The following is a 16,662-nucleotide window of genomic DNA, read 5'->3' on the forward strand; positions in this document are numbered from 1 at the left end:
GCTCTCTTGCCTCTCTCACATCTGTCCTCCTATCACCCAGGGCTTTCTTCACTCTATCCATCCACCCAAACCTTGGCCTTCCTCTTGTACTTCTCTCATCAACTCTTGCATTCATCACCTTCTTTAGCAGAGACATTTTCCATTCTTTCAACATGGCCAAACCACCTCAACACATTCATATCCACTCTAGCTGCTAACTCATTTCTTACACCCGTTCTCACTCTCACTACTTCGTTCCTAACCCTATCTACTCGAGATACACCACCCATACTCCTTAGACACTTATTCTCAAACACATTAAATTTCTGTCTCTCCATCACTTTCATTCCCCACAACTCTGATCCATACATCACAGTTGGTACAATCACTTTCTCATACAGAACTCTCTTTACATTCATGCCAAACCCTCTATTTTTTACTACTCCCTTAACTATCCCCAACACTTTGCATCCTTCATTCACTCTCTCACGTACATCTGCTTCCACTCCACCATTTGCTGTAACAACAGACCCCAAGTACTTAAACTGATCCACCTCCTCAAGTAACTCTCCATTCAACACGACATTCAACCTCGCACCACCTTCCCTTCCCGTACATCTCATAACCTTACTCTTACCCACATTAACTTTCAACTTCTTTCTCTCACGCACCCTTCCAAATTCTGTCACTAATCGGCCAAGCTTCTCTTCCTCGTTTGCAACCAGTACAGTATCATCTGCAAACAACTGATTTACCTCCCATTCATGGTCATGCTCGTCTACCAGTTTCAATCCTCGCCCAAGCACTCAAGCATTTACCTCTCTCACCACTCCAACATAAAAGTTAATTAAAATTAAAATTTAAATTAAAACAACCACGGCGACATCACACATCCCTGTCTCAGCCCCACTCTCACCAGAAACCAATCGCTCACTTCATTTCCTATCCTAACACATGCTTTACTACCTTTGTAGGAACTTTTCAATGCTTGCAACAACCCTCCACCAACTTTATATAACCTCATCACATTCAACATTGCTTCCCTATCAACTATCATACGTTTTCTCCAGATCCATAAACGCAACATACACCTCCTTACCTTTTGCTAAATATTTCTCGCATATCTGCCTAACTGTAAAAATCTGATTCATACAACCCCTTCCTCTTCTAAAACCACCCTGTACTTCTAAGATTGCATTCTCTGTTTTATCCTTAATCCTATTAATCAGTACTCTACCATACACTTTTCCAACTACACTCACAAACTAATACCCCTTGAATTAAAACACTCATGCACATCTCCCTTACCCTTACATAGTGGTACAATACATGCACAAACCCAATCTACTGGTACCATTAACAACACAAAACACATAATAAACAATCTCACCAACCATTCAAGTACTGTACAGTCACACCCACTTCCTTCAACATCTCAGCTCTCACACCATCCATACCACATGCTTTTCCTACTCTTGTTTCATCTAGTGCTCTCCTCACTTCCTCTCTTGTAATCTCTCTCATTCTCATCTCCCATCACCGGCACTAGCTGCTTCACCTTGCGCAGATTGATACAAGCCTTATATCTCATACACCACCCCTTATTACCCACAAATTTCTAACATTCACTCCTTTGCCACTTTCAACTTCTCAAAGACTTAAACAAAAGCTTACTGTAGACTTCTGAACCAACGTGAGGCTTACTGGGATACAATCTGATACGATGTTGCCAGAGATTAATAACTAGATCAGAAATAAGATATTCAATAGACTGTGTTCTTGGATGCACTGCCATCAGAAGAGTATCCCTTACACTTTCCAGACATGATGCTAAGCAAAACAAGGCACAAAACTATCCAAAAAAAGAATAACACCAAAATCCTGAATGCCTATTGTAAGCTAAGATGGCAAATTGATGCTAAAGCGACACATGACATTACTACTTGTCAGAGGACGGCGTTATCCGTTTTAACTTGATACCTACATAACCCTAGGACCTCCAGTATAGGTATTTTTGCAATTTATGCATTTAATAAAATTGGAAAATTGAATGGTAAAAATCTTAAATATATATATGAGAGAGAGAGAGAGAGAGAGAGAGAGAGAGAGAGAGAGAGAGAGAGAGAGAGAGAGAGAGAGTGTGTGTGTGTGTGTGTGTGTGTGTGTGTGTGTGTGTGTGTGTGTGTTTCATACCTGGATTTGAATTTCAGTTGTCTGCTGCTGTAATTCACAGGGAGATGTTCCTGAGCTGGTAATTATAGTTCGACCCTGAGGTACTGCTGTTACCTAAAATAATGAAAATACCTCTATGTAACTTTACAAAGATTTTTCAACCATTCTTGAACTGTTACCAAATGTTCATTAATATATAAACACTTTATTAATGTCATATCATTACACTTAAACACAACTGATTGATATCTTGGAAGGCTGTCCCAAGGAATATTGAAAAAAAATTATATATGGATGCAAGACCAAATAATGAAAAAATAAAACTTCCACGAAAGTAATGCTATCTGGAAGGCCTAAATATTTTTTATAACAACTATAAGCTTCAAAATATTAACTAAAAGAAGTGCCTAAAAGATTAGATACCCCAAAATATTGCAATATCACCCATGCAACAAGCTAGATTTACAACCAAAAACCATCGCATTCATGCAAGCTAACCACCTTTATGACAGATGCATTGTGCAGCGCTACCTGTCTAGACTGCTGCTGCAGCTGCTGCTGTTGTTGTTGTTGCTGCTGCTGCTGTTGTTGTTGCTGCTGTTGTGTAAGATTCCCAAGCTGTTGTGAAACAACTCTTCGCTGCTGAGCGGAAGGCTTTGTCCCTTTACTTCGAGCGATAACTTTCGAGTGAACAGGAATTTTGTTCTCAATTTGTTTCAAAAATGCCCCTTGATATGATGGTGGCTGTTGTTGTTGTTCATCTTGGCTCTGTACAGCTGGTTTTGGAGGACGATGGATTGGCCCGCCTCGTTGTAGCCTTGGACCACCGTGGGTAACCGAGAGGTGAGGGGAAACAGCTCCTGGTCGTACTCCACCAATGACTGGTGTAACTTGCTGAATTGTATGGGGACCAACAGACTGAGTGACAGGGGTTCCAGTTCTTCGGACACCCGCCGCCATGCTGACCGGGGTTCGGACTATGTGAACTTGCCCTTTCTCATCTTTGACTTTCTGAGAAAATAAATTACAAGGGATTCATAAAATCTGAAAACAACTTCCCCAAGATATTCATGGTGAAGACGTCTTGATATAGTTACGCTTCATATTACCCAAATTAATCTTTTTAGTTTCCAGAGTTATCAAAAGTTAATAATTTTCTAGATTTCTTTTTCCCAAAGGCAATGACAAAATGGTTAATAGATTCATTGGCTTATTAATTTTTGTCAACTCAATGATAGCAAAAAGAATTATCCAATAATTGCAATTATCCATAAAAAAACAGATTTCTCTTTCATAAATTAGAATTAGGAAGATACAAGTTAATGGTTGGCAAGTTAATTAACACGAATACAAGGTTAGGAAATCTTCATTCATATTTTGACAATGGGTTTATTATTAAAGAAAAAAAAAGTGTAAGACCAATTACATTCCATAAATTCTAGCTTATTAAAAACTTTGAAAGTGAAGGCTAAAAATATATTGACAAAATTTCATTAAGGAATTTGTAACCAATACTTGTCATTTGTTATAAATTAAATCTATACCTTTCATCCTTACTAATTTCGTGATGGCAAAGCCAAAAGCTGTCTAAATCATAGATGTTTTTTTATCACTCCCTTTTGACCACAGCAGGAATATCTCATAGAGGTGTCACCCGGCTATTAAAAATTTATTCATCCATATTAAGACAACTTTCAAAGGCACGCTCATCCAAAAACCCTGGTACCTTCGATCAAAGTTGTCAACAAAACCTTATAATTAGAATTGTACTGTCAATAATGACAAATTTGGAGATAATTTGTATTTTCCTAACTATACAAACATAATTCCTTTACATAGGAGATATAACAATTGGAGTACACGGTAGTTAAAATTTTATAAGTGTAAAAAATGGCCTGTAACTAGCAGGGAAGAATGCCCACCCCCACCACTTGCTTACTAAGTAATCAATGATTGCAGCTGGGACTTTCTAGGGGGTTGGCGAGAGTGGGAAAAATATAAGCAAAGGACTGGTTTGTATAGTATTTGTTCTAACTTAAATACAAACCTTCACCCTTTACACAAGAAACTCATCCTTAGGTGGGAGGAAGTCACTGTTCAAATTGGCTGGAAACTTATATGCCCAAATTCAAGACCCTACAAGTGGTGAGAATTAAGGTTCCTTACACATCGTGTACCAGTGGGTCCATGGTCCATGCAATAAAGGACACTAAGGAGACAATATGTGCTGTAACAACGTGACATATGTATATCAATGGGTTTGCCTGGTTTTAACCATATGGCATATGTATACTAATGGGTTTGCCTGGTTCTAACCATGTGGCATACATATACTAATGGGTTTGCCTGGTTCTAACCATGTGGCATACGTATACTCATGGGTTTGCCTGGTTCTAACCATGTGACATATGTATACTAATGGGTTTGCCTGGTTCTAACCATGTGGCATATGTATACTAATGGGCTTGTCTGGTTCTAACCACGTGGCTTATGTATACTAATGGGTTTGTTTGGTTAGTACACAATTGCTCGTATACAGAGTATGGGGAAAGGCACTTCTATTATTACACTATAGAACAACTGTGTGTTAAGTGGGGCTTACCAGTAGTCAAATCAATTCCAGCTGACAGGGTATCTGATGTGCCCAAAGAGAGGGGAAGATTGGAAGGAGAAGAAAAGCCAGTCATTCTTCACTTTCATCCCTGACTAAGACGTAACCTCTGTCCTTGATCTAATGTTAATGGTACGAGGTATCTATACCACCAGCAGTGCCGCTACTACAGCCCACAGGAAAAGGTGTCTAAGACACCTGTAGCGTGGCATTCCCACATGCCTGCCTGTAGTGCTTGCGCCACAGAGAGATTTTTACGCTATGCCAGGGTCATACCTACACCCGACATCATGTGATCTAACCAGAGCTCTACCTGGGGTGGCAGGTAAATGTGGCAAAATGGTACAATCTAAGACCTCCCTCGGCCAAGAGGAGATTGCATTCTTGGTCACCTTCATCACTCTTCCAGGGCTGACAAAGAGGTGTTGCAGGTGGGATCAAATTGCGAGTGTACAGTACATTGAGGTCGTCACTCTCCAATACCGTACCCGCCAGTCTCGTAAGGGGTAGAATGAAATACAGCTTTCGCTCATCCCCTGTGAGATTGAGAGGGGCTGCTCACAGTACTCCTCCTAGGATTCACTGTAGAACTTGAGTCCTGGGGGTCACAGCGAATTCATAGGTCAGTTAATAGGGTGGAGGTTCATTCTTAATAACAATCTTGAGATCTTACTTTTCTACAAGTTATGAGCCCTCAAAGAAAGCAGAGGTGGTTAGATGCAAGTCTTCTCTACTTTGTGAACTTGGGAACTGGAAGGATTCTGTTCCGTTCAGTGGTCATTCAACTTAATTGGAACAATAACCAAATCCAAAAATTGAGGGAGTGTACACTCTAGCTCTCTCTGGTGAAAGATCCCCTACTACAGGGGGAGGCACCTGATGATCCCTACATAAAGAGCATGCCCTAGGGGCAAGTCTAGATCATGTGGCACTTCCAATGGAATAATGCACACAAGTGAAGCTCGTCTTAATGGTGCGCAATTTGTTGGGGCAACCAACTTTTTCATCTAATGAGGCATACCAGATCATATTTTCAACAATTTCATACCTGTCAGTCTTCCTTCCACTTTTTACTAGACTGATTGTCATAGGTAAAGCCAAGGTACTGATTTGGTTGCACCTACTTTGACTACCATTTCAAAGACCTCATTCCTTTAATTCAAGTACAGTAATTCATATGCTAAAAATTTGTTGCAAGTGTCCCCCCCCCCCTTTTTTTTTTAAGTGGACACAAAAAATAATCAAACTATGTCATATATACATACATACATATACCAAGGCACTTCCCCCAATTTTGGGGGGTAGCCAACATCAACAAAGAAACAAAAACAAAAAGGGGACCTCTACTCTCTACGTTCCTCCCAGCCTAAGGGACTCAACCGAGTTCAGCTGGTACTGCTAGGGTGTCACAGCCCACCCTCCCACATTATCCACCACAGATGAAGATTCATAATGCTGAATCCCCTACTGCTGCTACCTCCGCGGTCATCTAAGGCATCGGAGGAAGCAGCAGGGCCTACCGGAACTGCGTCACAATCGCTCGCCATTCATTCCTATTTCTAGCACGCTCTCTTGCCTCGCTCACTTCAATCCTCCTATCACCCAGAGCTTCCTTCACTCCATCCATCCACCCAAACCTTGGCCTTTCTCTCGTACTTCTCCCATCAACTCTTGCATTCATCACCTTCTTTAGCAGACAGCCATTTTCCATTCTCACAACATGGCCAAACCACCTCAACACATTCATATCCACTCTAGCTGCTAACTCATTTCTTACACCCGTTCTCACCCTCACCACTTCGTTCCTATCCCTATCTACTCGAGATACACCACCCATACTCCTTAGACACTTATTCTCAAATACATTCAATTTCTGTCTCTCCATCACTTTCATTCCCCACAACTCCGATCCATACATCACAGTTGGTGCAATCACTTTCTCATATAGAACTCTCTTTACATTCATGCCCAACCCTCTATTTTTTACTACTCCTTTAACTGCCCCCAACACTTTGCAACCTTCATTCACTCTCTGACGTACATCTGCTTCCACTCCACCATTTGCTGCAACAACAGACCCCAAGTACTTAAACTGATCCACCTCCTCAAGAAACTCTCCATTCAACATGACATTCAACCTTGCACCACCTTCCCTTCTCGTACATCTCATAACCTTACTCTTACCCACATTAACTTTCAACTTCTTTCTCTCACACACTCTTCCAAATTCTGTCACTAATCGTCCAAGCTTCTCTTCTGTGTCTGCAACCAGTACAGTATCATCCGCAAACAACAACTGATTTACCTCCCATTCATGGTCATTCTCGTCTACCAGTTTTAAGCCTCGTCCAAGCACTCGAGCATTCACCTCTCTCACCACTCCATCAACATACAAGTTAAACAACCACGGCGACATCACACATCCCTGTCTCAGCCCCACTCTCACCGGAAACCAATCACTCACTTCATTTCCTATCCTAACACATGCTTTACTACCTTTGTAGAAACTTTTCACTGCTTGCAACAACCCTCCACCAACTTCATATAACCTCATCACATTCCACATTGCTTCCTTATCAACAAAATCATACTCTTTCTCCAGATCCATAAATGCAACATATACCTCCTTACCTTTTGCTAAATATTTCTCGCATATCTGCCTAACTGTAAAAATCTGATTCAAACCTCTTCTAAAACCACCCTGTATTTCTAAGATTGCATTCTCTGTTTTATCCTTGATCCTATTAATCATTACTCTACCATACACTTTTCCAACTACTGTACGCTTAACAAACTAATACCTCTTGAATTACAACACTAATGCACATCTCCCTTACCATTATATAGTGGTACAATACATGCACAAACCCAATCTACTGGTACCATTGACAACACAAAACACATATTAAACATATATGGTCCAGATAAAATATTCTTGGGTCAAATAACTATGACCCAGAGACAGCCTTCAACAACTATTGTATATTTTGAAATCTTTTTGATTAAAATCAATTGAATACTGCAGTCACCATATGATAAATTAAAGCAATCCATCAGAATATCACAATTTTTCAAAGTAATTTGTATTTTTCCTAATTATAAAACAAGTCTTTTAATATGTTTCCAGTTTCCTAAAATCATACTCTTATTAAAGGACAAATGTATATATCTGAGTAGGAACTTTTTAAAAAATCTAAACTGTACCAAGCTCTCCAACTACCATTTATAGCAAATACTTTAGAAAATAAGAGAGGAAATTATCTACTTAAGGAGGATTAGTAAGCCACTCAACTCAAGAGGAAAACACACAATAAAGAACATTGAGAATAACTTGGGTAATGCACACAACTTAGTCAACAACATACAATATTAGAGTTAGTTGTAATAAAATCATGAAAAATCCTGTAGAGCAATGGAGCCCCAACAATTAGTGCAAAAGAACAGCAGTATCCACATCACACCCAAAAGTTTATAAGTAGAGAAGATATAGGATTCAACATACTCTAATTTGCTTATATTAAAGCCCACAAAATACTTGTACGCGAAACAAAATGGCCTTACCTCTTCATAGAAGGTAATTGTGTTCGTTTGTGGCTGTTGGTTGGTTTGAAGTACAGGTATCTGAGTTTGTGCAAGTTGCTGCTGCTGGGGGGACTGCACAATCTGCTGGGGCATCTGTCCCTGGCCTTGCCCAGGTATTTGTCGCTGGTGCTGTTGTTGTTGTTGTTGATGCTGCTGCTGCTGTTGTTGCTGTTGTTGTTGTTGTTGCTGCTGCTGCTGCTGCTGCTGTTGTTGTTGTTGTTGTTGTTGCTGTTGCTGCTGCTGTTGTTGTTGTTGCTGCTGCTGCTGCTGCTGCTGCTGTTGTTGTTGTTGCTGCTGTTGTTGCTGCTGCTGTTGTTGCTGCTGCTGTTGTTGTTGTTGCTGCTGCTGCTGCTGCTGTTGTTGATGTTGCTGCTGCTGCTGTTGTTGCTGCTGCTGCTGTTGTTTGAGTTGTAATTGTTGCTGCTGCTGCAACTGCTGATGTGCCTGCACCTGATGTTGTGGTAACTGCACAAATGACTTTGTCTGCACTTGAGCTTGGGGCGCGGCCGTCACATATTGCGTCGTCCTTGAATACAAAGATATTTGATGATGAAATGCATGATGTAAATAATATGTCACAATTACACAGCAAAATAGTTCAGTTAAACCACATCATATGATTTTTACATCCAAGGGGTAAATATCACAAATTTTAAGTAATTTGTATTTTTCCTAACAGTACTTACCTCGAACTACTTTCTTAGGAGTATCTGGGATCTCCTCCTATCCGACCAGAATTTTGTGTAGTTTACCCTACTCCCGTTTTCTATGCGGGGTAACCTCTGGCGGAGTGATACGCGCCCAGAGACGACCTGAGGTCAGAGAGCATGCTTGCTCAGGTCTCGATCTCCAGTAAGTTTTTGACAGATAGGTTTCTACTAAGTCCTGTAAGGCACTCGGGGTAAGATGGGTGGGCCATAACCCGAAAGTAGTTCGAGGTAAGTACTGTTAGGAAAAATACAAATTACTTAAAATTTGCGATGTTCCAACACGGAGTACTTACCTCGAACTACAGTAGGGTCCCGAATTATGCGAGAATTTGGTCGATGAATGACCTCGTGTAAATGGAAAATCGCATATTTTGAAACACACCTAACAGAAATAATTCTATTGGGGGCATGGCAACCAGCAAGTTGCCTATTCAAACGTGTTTACTACCCATATCCAATACTTTCTATGTACTATACTGCATCTTTTTTATAATGTCAAATTGTTCTAGTAAATAAATCAAACATATAATATGCTTTAAAGTTATAACTTGAAAAAAGGTTAAAATCAAAACCACGATGGGTGTAAACACCATACATTTTCCGTTATAACGCGACCCAAAATACAGACAAATTTTAATGTTTGTCATATCTATTGTTTAAGACAACTGGTGAATAGCAAAACCATCACTCTATAGACTAGCTTTTGTTGTATCATTGAAAATCCAGAATTATCAAAATAAAGGCGATTTTATATCATCCGTTTCCTAACCACGCCAAAAAGCACAATAAAAACGACAACCAATGTTTTGTTTACGTTTATCTCTGATCATAACGAAGAAACAGACGCATTTACACATCTGTGTATTGGTTAGTTTTTGCATCGACAGCAATCTTACCAAGTATTGATTATATGTTGATTTTGCTATTACCAATGTTCTACTTAATTTTTCTTAGAACTTCCAAATAAATGAAATGAATGCCATTCATATAATGTTATGTTTTTCTTTATGACGCCGCCTGAAACGGAAACCTTCCATTCGTTTACTGTACGCTCCATCTTCGATCATAATAAACAAACATAGGCATTAAACACGCATGATCAAAGAGATAAATAATGATATTAAAAGCTTTTAGTAAATATGTTATTACAATTATTATTTACCATATTAATATAAATTCTTACATACGTGGCAAAGCAGGAAAACTATTTTTTCTTTTTGCGTTTAATCAACAATAACAAACTGCCGCTAATGACAGAATGATAATTTACGATAATTCTAAACTGTTACTAAAGATGATTGTCCATTCCATATCCAAAATACTTTTCCTAACTTTAGTTATAAGTCAACTTGTACCCACTTCAATTATGAAACCATCTATAAAAAAGTAAGAGAAGAAGTAAGTACTAAGCCGATTTTTAAAGTTATCGAACAATTAAGTTGCCGCTATAACGTTCGATGTGACAGAGATGGTGCGAGATTAGAGAAAGTAAGGAAAATTTAATCATGATTGATTTTCAATATAAGAGAGAGAGAGAGAGAGAGAGAGAGAGAGAGAGAGAGAGAGAGAGAGAGAGAGAGAGAGAGAGAGAGAGAGAGAGAGAGGGAGAGGGAGAGGGAGAGGGAGAGGGAGCGCGCGCGCGTGTGTGTGTGTGTGTGTTAGTTTTGAATGTACTAAACAAAAAAATATGATAGGTTATAACACATTGGTGCTTATGTAATATCAACTGTATAGATGTTTTGAATAAGTTGAGAAATGGTATAAACAATATATTGTTACTGTATTCGTATGCGCCTATTCTTGAGACCGGCAGCTAGACGTCAGCTGATCTGATCTTAGCCAAAAGTAAAACAAAAAGAAGTCAACAATACTCGATTTTTAAAACATCCGAAATTTAAAAACTAAAGTACACGCTTTCTTAATGTGCAATTAACTATTTAACGAGTAGCAATTTTCTAGAATAAAATGATGTTTCCCAAAAAATAGTGGTTTGCTGAAGAAATCGGATGCCGTATTTTAAGCTACGACTGAAATGGATGTATACACGGTATAACTTTTTCGTTTTGTATTTGATTGACACTTTAAGAAAAGTGATTTTGGTTTCTTCATCTAATTGTAAGTATTGTAAAACACGAGAGAGAGAGAGAGAGAGAGAGAGAGAGAGAGAGAGAGAGAATCAGCTGTTGTAATTGAATGCCGTGTTTTTGTTTTGTGAGGAATTGATCGCCAGAACTAACAATAGTCATATTAATTTCATTCTTAAACTCAGGTTGCCATATGTGAACTAAGGTTTTATTTCTTACAGAGAGAGAGAGAGAGAGAGAGAGAGAGAGAGAGAGAGAGAGAGAGAGAGAGAGAGAGAGAGATTTTTATAATTATACCGTGTACTCTACAAAACCAATCTTTGCAAATCAAATGTATACTGTTTGAAATATGACAAAATATTGCCGACTCGTTACCGAAGTTTAGGCTATTCACTGCCGATAAACGAACCCAGTCAACTCGTGAAAACCTTGAACGCCTGAAGGGAAAAATAAAGCTTTTATAAATACTGCACTAAACAAAAATAATGCTTTAATATACCATCATTAACACTACCATTAAAATTATCGAAAGGTTGGAGAAAGATAAAGATTGCCGAGAACATAACCACAATTCTGTTTACATTTTGTCAGCTGGACTCGCACAGTTAACAGTTGATTTCATTGTTGATGTGGAATTTTATCCTTAAATAGGCTTTTTATTATGAAATTATGTTAGTAAGATGTAATGTTAATATTGTTTTGTAACATTTATTATAAATCACCATATTTAGGGCTACCAATAGACTTAAAAAGACAATATATTTGAAACGTTTTGTAGTCCTTGACTAGCAGACTTTGAACAGCTTAGCAGATACAGAAAATATATTTTTGGAAAATAGCGATCGCATAAAAGGGGAATCGTATAATTCGAACACATATAATTCGGGACCCTACTGTACTTTCTTAGGAGACTTATACCTTAGGAGGTGGGAGTGTCCCACAGGACCCAGAGACTGTGATGAGGAGAGAAAAGGGGAAGCTAGATAGGAGGCTAGGTTCTGCTGACCCCCCCAAGAGAAAACATGAGAAATAGGGAAAACTACCCAAAAACTATCTTAGTGTCTAAGTAACTCACCTTGGTAAAAATCCTTGGAGACGTATTCATTCACTGACGATGTATCCCATGGCAGTTAAAGGATTTTAGGGTCATTTCAGGGAGGGTAATAGGGAAAAAGAGGGGGTAAGGAAGGAACCTATGTCTCTTGGACTTACTGCCCGTGGTTTCCCTAGGGGTATACCTTTAAATCTTTTGAAGCGCGGAAATGACGGGACCGAGAGAGAATCCGTCCAGGGATCTCCTTGAACACTCCTTCAAGTAGTGAGCTGTGAAAGTTGACTGACTAGCCCATGTACCTGCCATCAGGATTTGGCCGACTGCCATGTTCTTCTCAAAGGCCAACGAAGTACTAAGCCCTCCGATGTCGTGGGGTCTAGGCTTCCCCGGAAGAGGAACCCCTGCACTACTGTAGGCCCTCTTGATCACCTGCCGTAGCCAGAAGGAGATCGTATTCTTGGAGACTGGCTTCTTTATTAATCCTGAGGAGACGAACAGACCCTTGATTTCGGGTCGAAGTCTGGCTGTCCTCTCTAAGTACTTCCGTACCGCTCTGACAGGGCACAGAAGCAAGTCCCTCGGGTTGTCTGAACGAGGGATTGCCGGCACCGAGAATCCTTCAAACTTAGGGTCCCAGACTGCTGGATTCTGGGTCTTGGCCACGAAGGATGATACGAACCTGAAGGTAGCTTCACGCCAGCCCTTCGAGTGTGACACCTCGTACGACAGTCCATGAATCTCCCCTACCCGTTTTGCTGATGCCATCGCTAACAGAAAAACTGTATTGAGGGTGACCTCTCTGTCCAAAATGTCCTTTAGGGGTTCGAAGGAAGGTTCTGACAGCATCTTCAGGACTCTAGCCACGTCCCACTGGGGCACCCTAACGGCCTCAGGGGGGCACGATTGCTCGAAGCTCTTGATGAGCATCGAGATGTGTCTGGAGGTACCCAGGTCGATGCCCCTCAGGAGGAAGACTTGTCCCAGGGCAGCCCGGACTCCTTTCATGGCTGGGATGGACATGTTCACCTCGTCCCTGAGATAGACTAGGAAGTCAGCTATCTCCGGGATGGAGACCTGCAACGGCTTGATGTTCTTCGAGACGCCCCACTTCGTGAAGGTAGCCCATTTTGCCTGGTAAACTGCGGCTGGCAAACGTCTCATATATCCTGACATCCTTGTTGCAGTCTTCGCCGAATACCCTTCCTTCCTCAGGAGACGCTCGATAACCTCCACGCGTGAAGGCAGAGGGACCGAGGGTTTTCGTGGAACCTTTGAAAGTGTGGTTGCCGGAGGTCTGGTCTGTCCGGAAGGGGCCAAGGTGGAAGGTGCGCCAGTTCCTTTAGATCCGCGAACCACTCTCTCTCCGGCCACCAGGGCGCTACCAAAGTCATCCACAGGTTGTCCGCTCGCCTCACCCTGTTGAGGACTTGCCTGAGCATTCCGAAGGGAGGGAAGGTGTAAACGTCGAGGTTGTCCCAAGGGTGTTGGAAGGCGTCCTCGAACGCCGCCCCCGGATCTGGCACAGAACAAAACACGGGGAGCTGTGCGTTCAGTCTCGTGGCGAAGAGGTCTATCACTGGCGAGCCCCACTTCTGAATGAGTGTCTTGGCCACTTCCAGGTGCAAGGACCACTCGGACCCTACACTTGACCCATTCTGCTGAGGCCGTCGGCCAGGACATTTCTCTTCCCTGGGATGAATCTGGCCAAGATCTTGATCTGCTCCATTTCGGCCCATTCCAGAAACTCCAACGTGAGGTCGCATAGCTCCTTTGATTTCAGTCCTCCTTGCTTCTTTATGTAGGCCACCACCGTGACGTTGTCGCACATCAGTGCCACGGTGTTTCCCCGGAGGCGATGAACGAACTCTAGGCACGCTCTTCGCACTGCCATCATTTCTAGCACGTTTATGTGCAGGTTCTTCTCTTCGGCTAACCATCTTCCTCTTGCTGTGCTGTCGAGGAGATGAGCACCCAAACCCTCCTTGGATGCGTCCGTGAACAGGAGCATCTCCGGAGGGTCGGCTGCGAAGGGCATCCCCTTGAGGGTGTTCGATCTGTCATGCCACCACTCTACGACTTCCTTCGTCTCCGGGGACATCGGGACCACCTTGTGGGGGGGAGTCTCTCTGGTTCCAGGTCTTCTACAGGTTCCATTGTACTCCCCCGAGTTTGAGTCTCCCCTGTGGGACTAGCTTCTCTAACGACACGAGGTGGCCTATCAGTCTCTGCCAGTCCTTGGCTCTCCTGGGCTGGTCCGACAGGAAGGGCCGTAGGATCTGGTTCAAGTTGTCCAGTCTCTCCGCGGAAGGGAAGGCTCTCGCCAACCGGGATTCTAGGACCATCCCGAGGTAGGTCATCCTGGTGGAGGGTATCAGTTGGGACTTCTCCAAGTTGATGATGATACCCAGGACGTTGCAGAACTGCAGGAGCTTCGCGCCTTGCTCCCTCAGTACTTCCCCTGAGGCTGAAAGCAACAACCAGTCGTCCAGGTACCGAATCAGGCGGATACCCTGTTCGTGTGCCCAGGCCGAGACTGTTGCGAAGACCCTCGTGAAGACCTGAGGGGCTGTGGACAGACCGAAGCAGAGGGTCTTGAACTGCAATGTTTGGGTACCCCATTTTACCCTTAGGTACTTCCTGCTGGAGAGGTGAACAGGGATCTGGAAGTATGCGTCCTTGAGGTCTATGGACATCATGAAGTCCTCCCTCCCTCAAGGCCGGTAGGACCGACTTCGGAGTATCCATCTTGAAGTCGGTCTTGCACACGAACCTGTTGAGGGCTGAGAGGTCTATGACTGGTCTCCAGCCCCCTATCGCTTTCTCCACCAGGAAGTCTGCTGTAGAACCCTAGACCCGGGTTCTTGACTGGTTCTATAGCCCCCTTCGCCAGCAGTGCAGAGACCTCTTCTTGTAGGGCCGTCCTTCTCAAGGGATCCATCGATGCCAACCATTCCGCCTGCAGATCTGGTATCACAGGTGGGGGGTCCGCCAGGAAGGGCAACCTGTACCCTTCTTTCAGAACTGTTACGGTCCACGGATCCGATCCGTGGTCTCGCCATGCTTGCCAAGTGTTTGAGGCATCCCCCCACCTGAGGCTTCGGCAGGAGTAGAGGGCCTCTCTCCCTGTCTCCTTCGAGAGGCGCAGCCTGAACGACCTCTTCTGGCGGCTGAATAGGAAGGCCTGAAGGCTGACTGCGCAGCAGGCGTTCCTCAACGGGAGGGCTGCGGAGGCTGCTGCCAGGACGTAGTAGGGGCGTCTCTCCTGGGTTGGATAGGTGAGGCGCGAGGAGGGAGAGGGCCATCAGAGGGTGTCCTTCTATGGGCAGGTCTTCTCACTGGTGGGGGTCTGGGTTCTCCCGCGTCCTTTAGCTTCCTGACCCTCTCTACCGTCTCCTCCACTGCCTTCAGGGGGAACACCGAGTCGTCCCACAGTGGCAGGCTCCTCAGGGACCTCGCTTCTCTGTCAGGGAGCCTCCGTACGAATTTGTTGAGCACAGTGTCCCTCTTCCGCAGTATCCAATTGGCGGCCAGCGCGATGGATTGATTTTAGAGGAATTTCAGGGCCTTACCTCCCGAGCTAATAAGCTCCTTCAGCAAGGCCTGATTCTCCGGGATTGCGAGGTCGTGCGAGGATTGGAACCCTACCAGAGTGGAGGCTCACCAATCCAGCCACGATGACACGTGCACCAGGTCCTTGGCCAGCTCTTCCATCATGGACGTTTCCGCAAGGGAGAAACAAACCGGGGCAGTGGTAGCCCTCTCCTCTACCACTCCTTGTCCCAGGATGGGGACTGCTGGCTCCACCGAGCAGGGACCCGCGCGGTGTCCTTTGGGAAGGTAGAACCGGCTCTGCGTCTTCAGGCCTTGGAGAAGTTTAGAGGCGCTCTGGCTCTTGGGAGCTTCCGGGTGGTTAGCTACGATCTTGTCAACGTGCGCCATACCCAGCCTGACATCCCTAGCCAAAGGGAGGGCTAGCGAGGGCCTCTGTTGGACAGGCACATCCACCAGCCTGCTGAGGCTCGAGAGCCAGACTTCATCAGTAGAGGGCTCAGGTTAGTCCAGCAAGTGGTGACGCCTAATGAGGCCTATCACCCTCCTGTAGGCCGAAACTTCCGCTGCCGAACCTTCTATGGTCCCTCCGGGCTCCGTCTTCCGATGAGTAGGGGTAGGCCTCGACCGAGGAGCCCGAAGACCTGTAGGACCTCGCTGAAGGGCCTCGGTCGCGCCTCGTTGCTGGTGGATCCACAAGGTGTTCGGTCGGCGACGAAGGCTCCAGGAAGACGGACGGGAACATAGCTGAAGGCGCTGGAGAGGAGTGGGGGAGCTCCTCGCTGGGGAACCAGGTCTCAAACTCCTCTTCCATCCTCAGGGGAGATCTGAAGGGCGTCTTCGGAGGCGCCCACACGAGGGGGTCTGACGGCGGCGAGTCTTCCTTCTCGGCGGCACCCTCGGCTGCTGACGCATCTGAAA

The 16,662-nt window shown here is 43.8% G+C and overlaps 1 protein-coding gene across 1 annotated transcript in view; it reads right to left on the bottom strand.

Moving 5' to 3' along the window:
• The window catches only part of LOC137633043 (uncharacterized), a 101,302-nt gene that overhangs the window by 40,663 nt on the left and 43,977 nt on the right, over positions 1 to 16,662 (bottom strand). The window contains exons 6-8 of the mRNA XM_068365208.1: positions 8,324 to 8,870; positions 2,653 to 3,162; positions 2,173 to 2,265 (exon numbers count right to left, since the gene is read on the bottom strand). Coding sequence (XP_068221309.1) covers positions 2,173 to 2,265; positions 2,653 to 3,162; positions 8,324 to 8,870 — 1,150 coding nt within the window. The remainder of the gene's footprint in view (positions 1 to 2,172; positions 2,266 to 2,652; positions 3,163 to 8,323; positions 8,871 to 16,662) is intronic.

The sequence above is a fragment of the Palaemon carinicauda genome, chromosome 42 (assembly GCF_036898095.1).
Source record: "Palaemon carinicauda isolate YSFRI2023 chromosome 42, ASM3689809v2, whole genome shotgun sequence".
Classification (NCBI taxonomy): domain Eukaryota; kingdom Metazoa; phylum Arthropoda; class Malacostraca; order Decapoda; family Palaemonidae; genus Palaemon; species Palaemon carinicauda.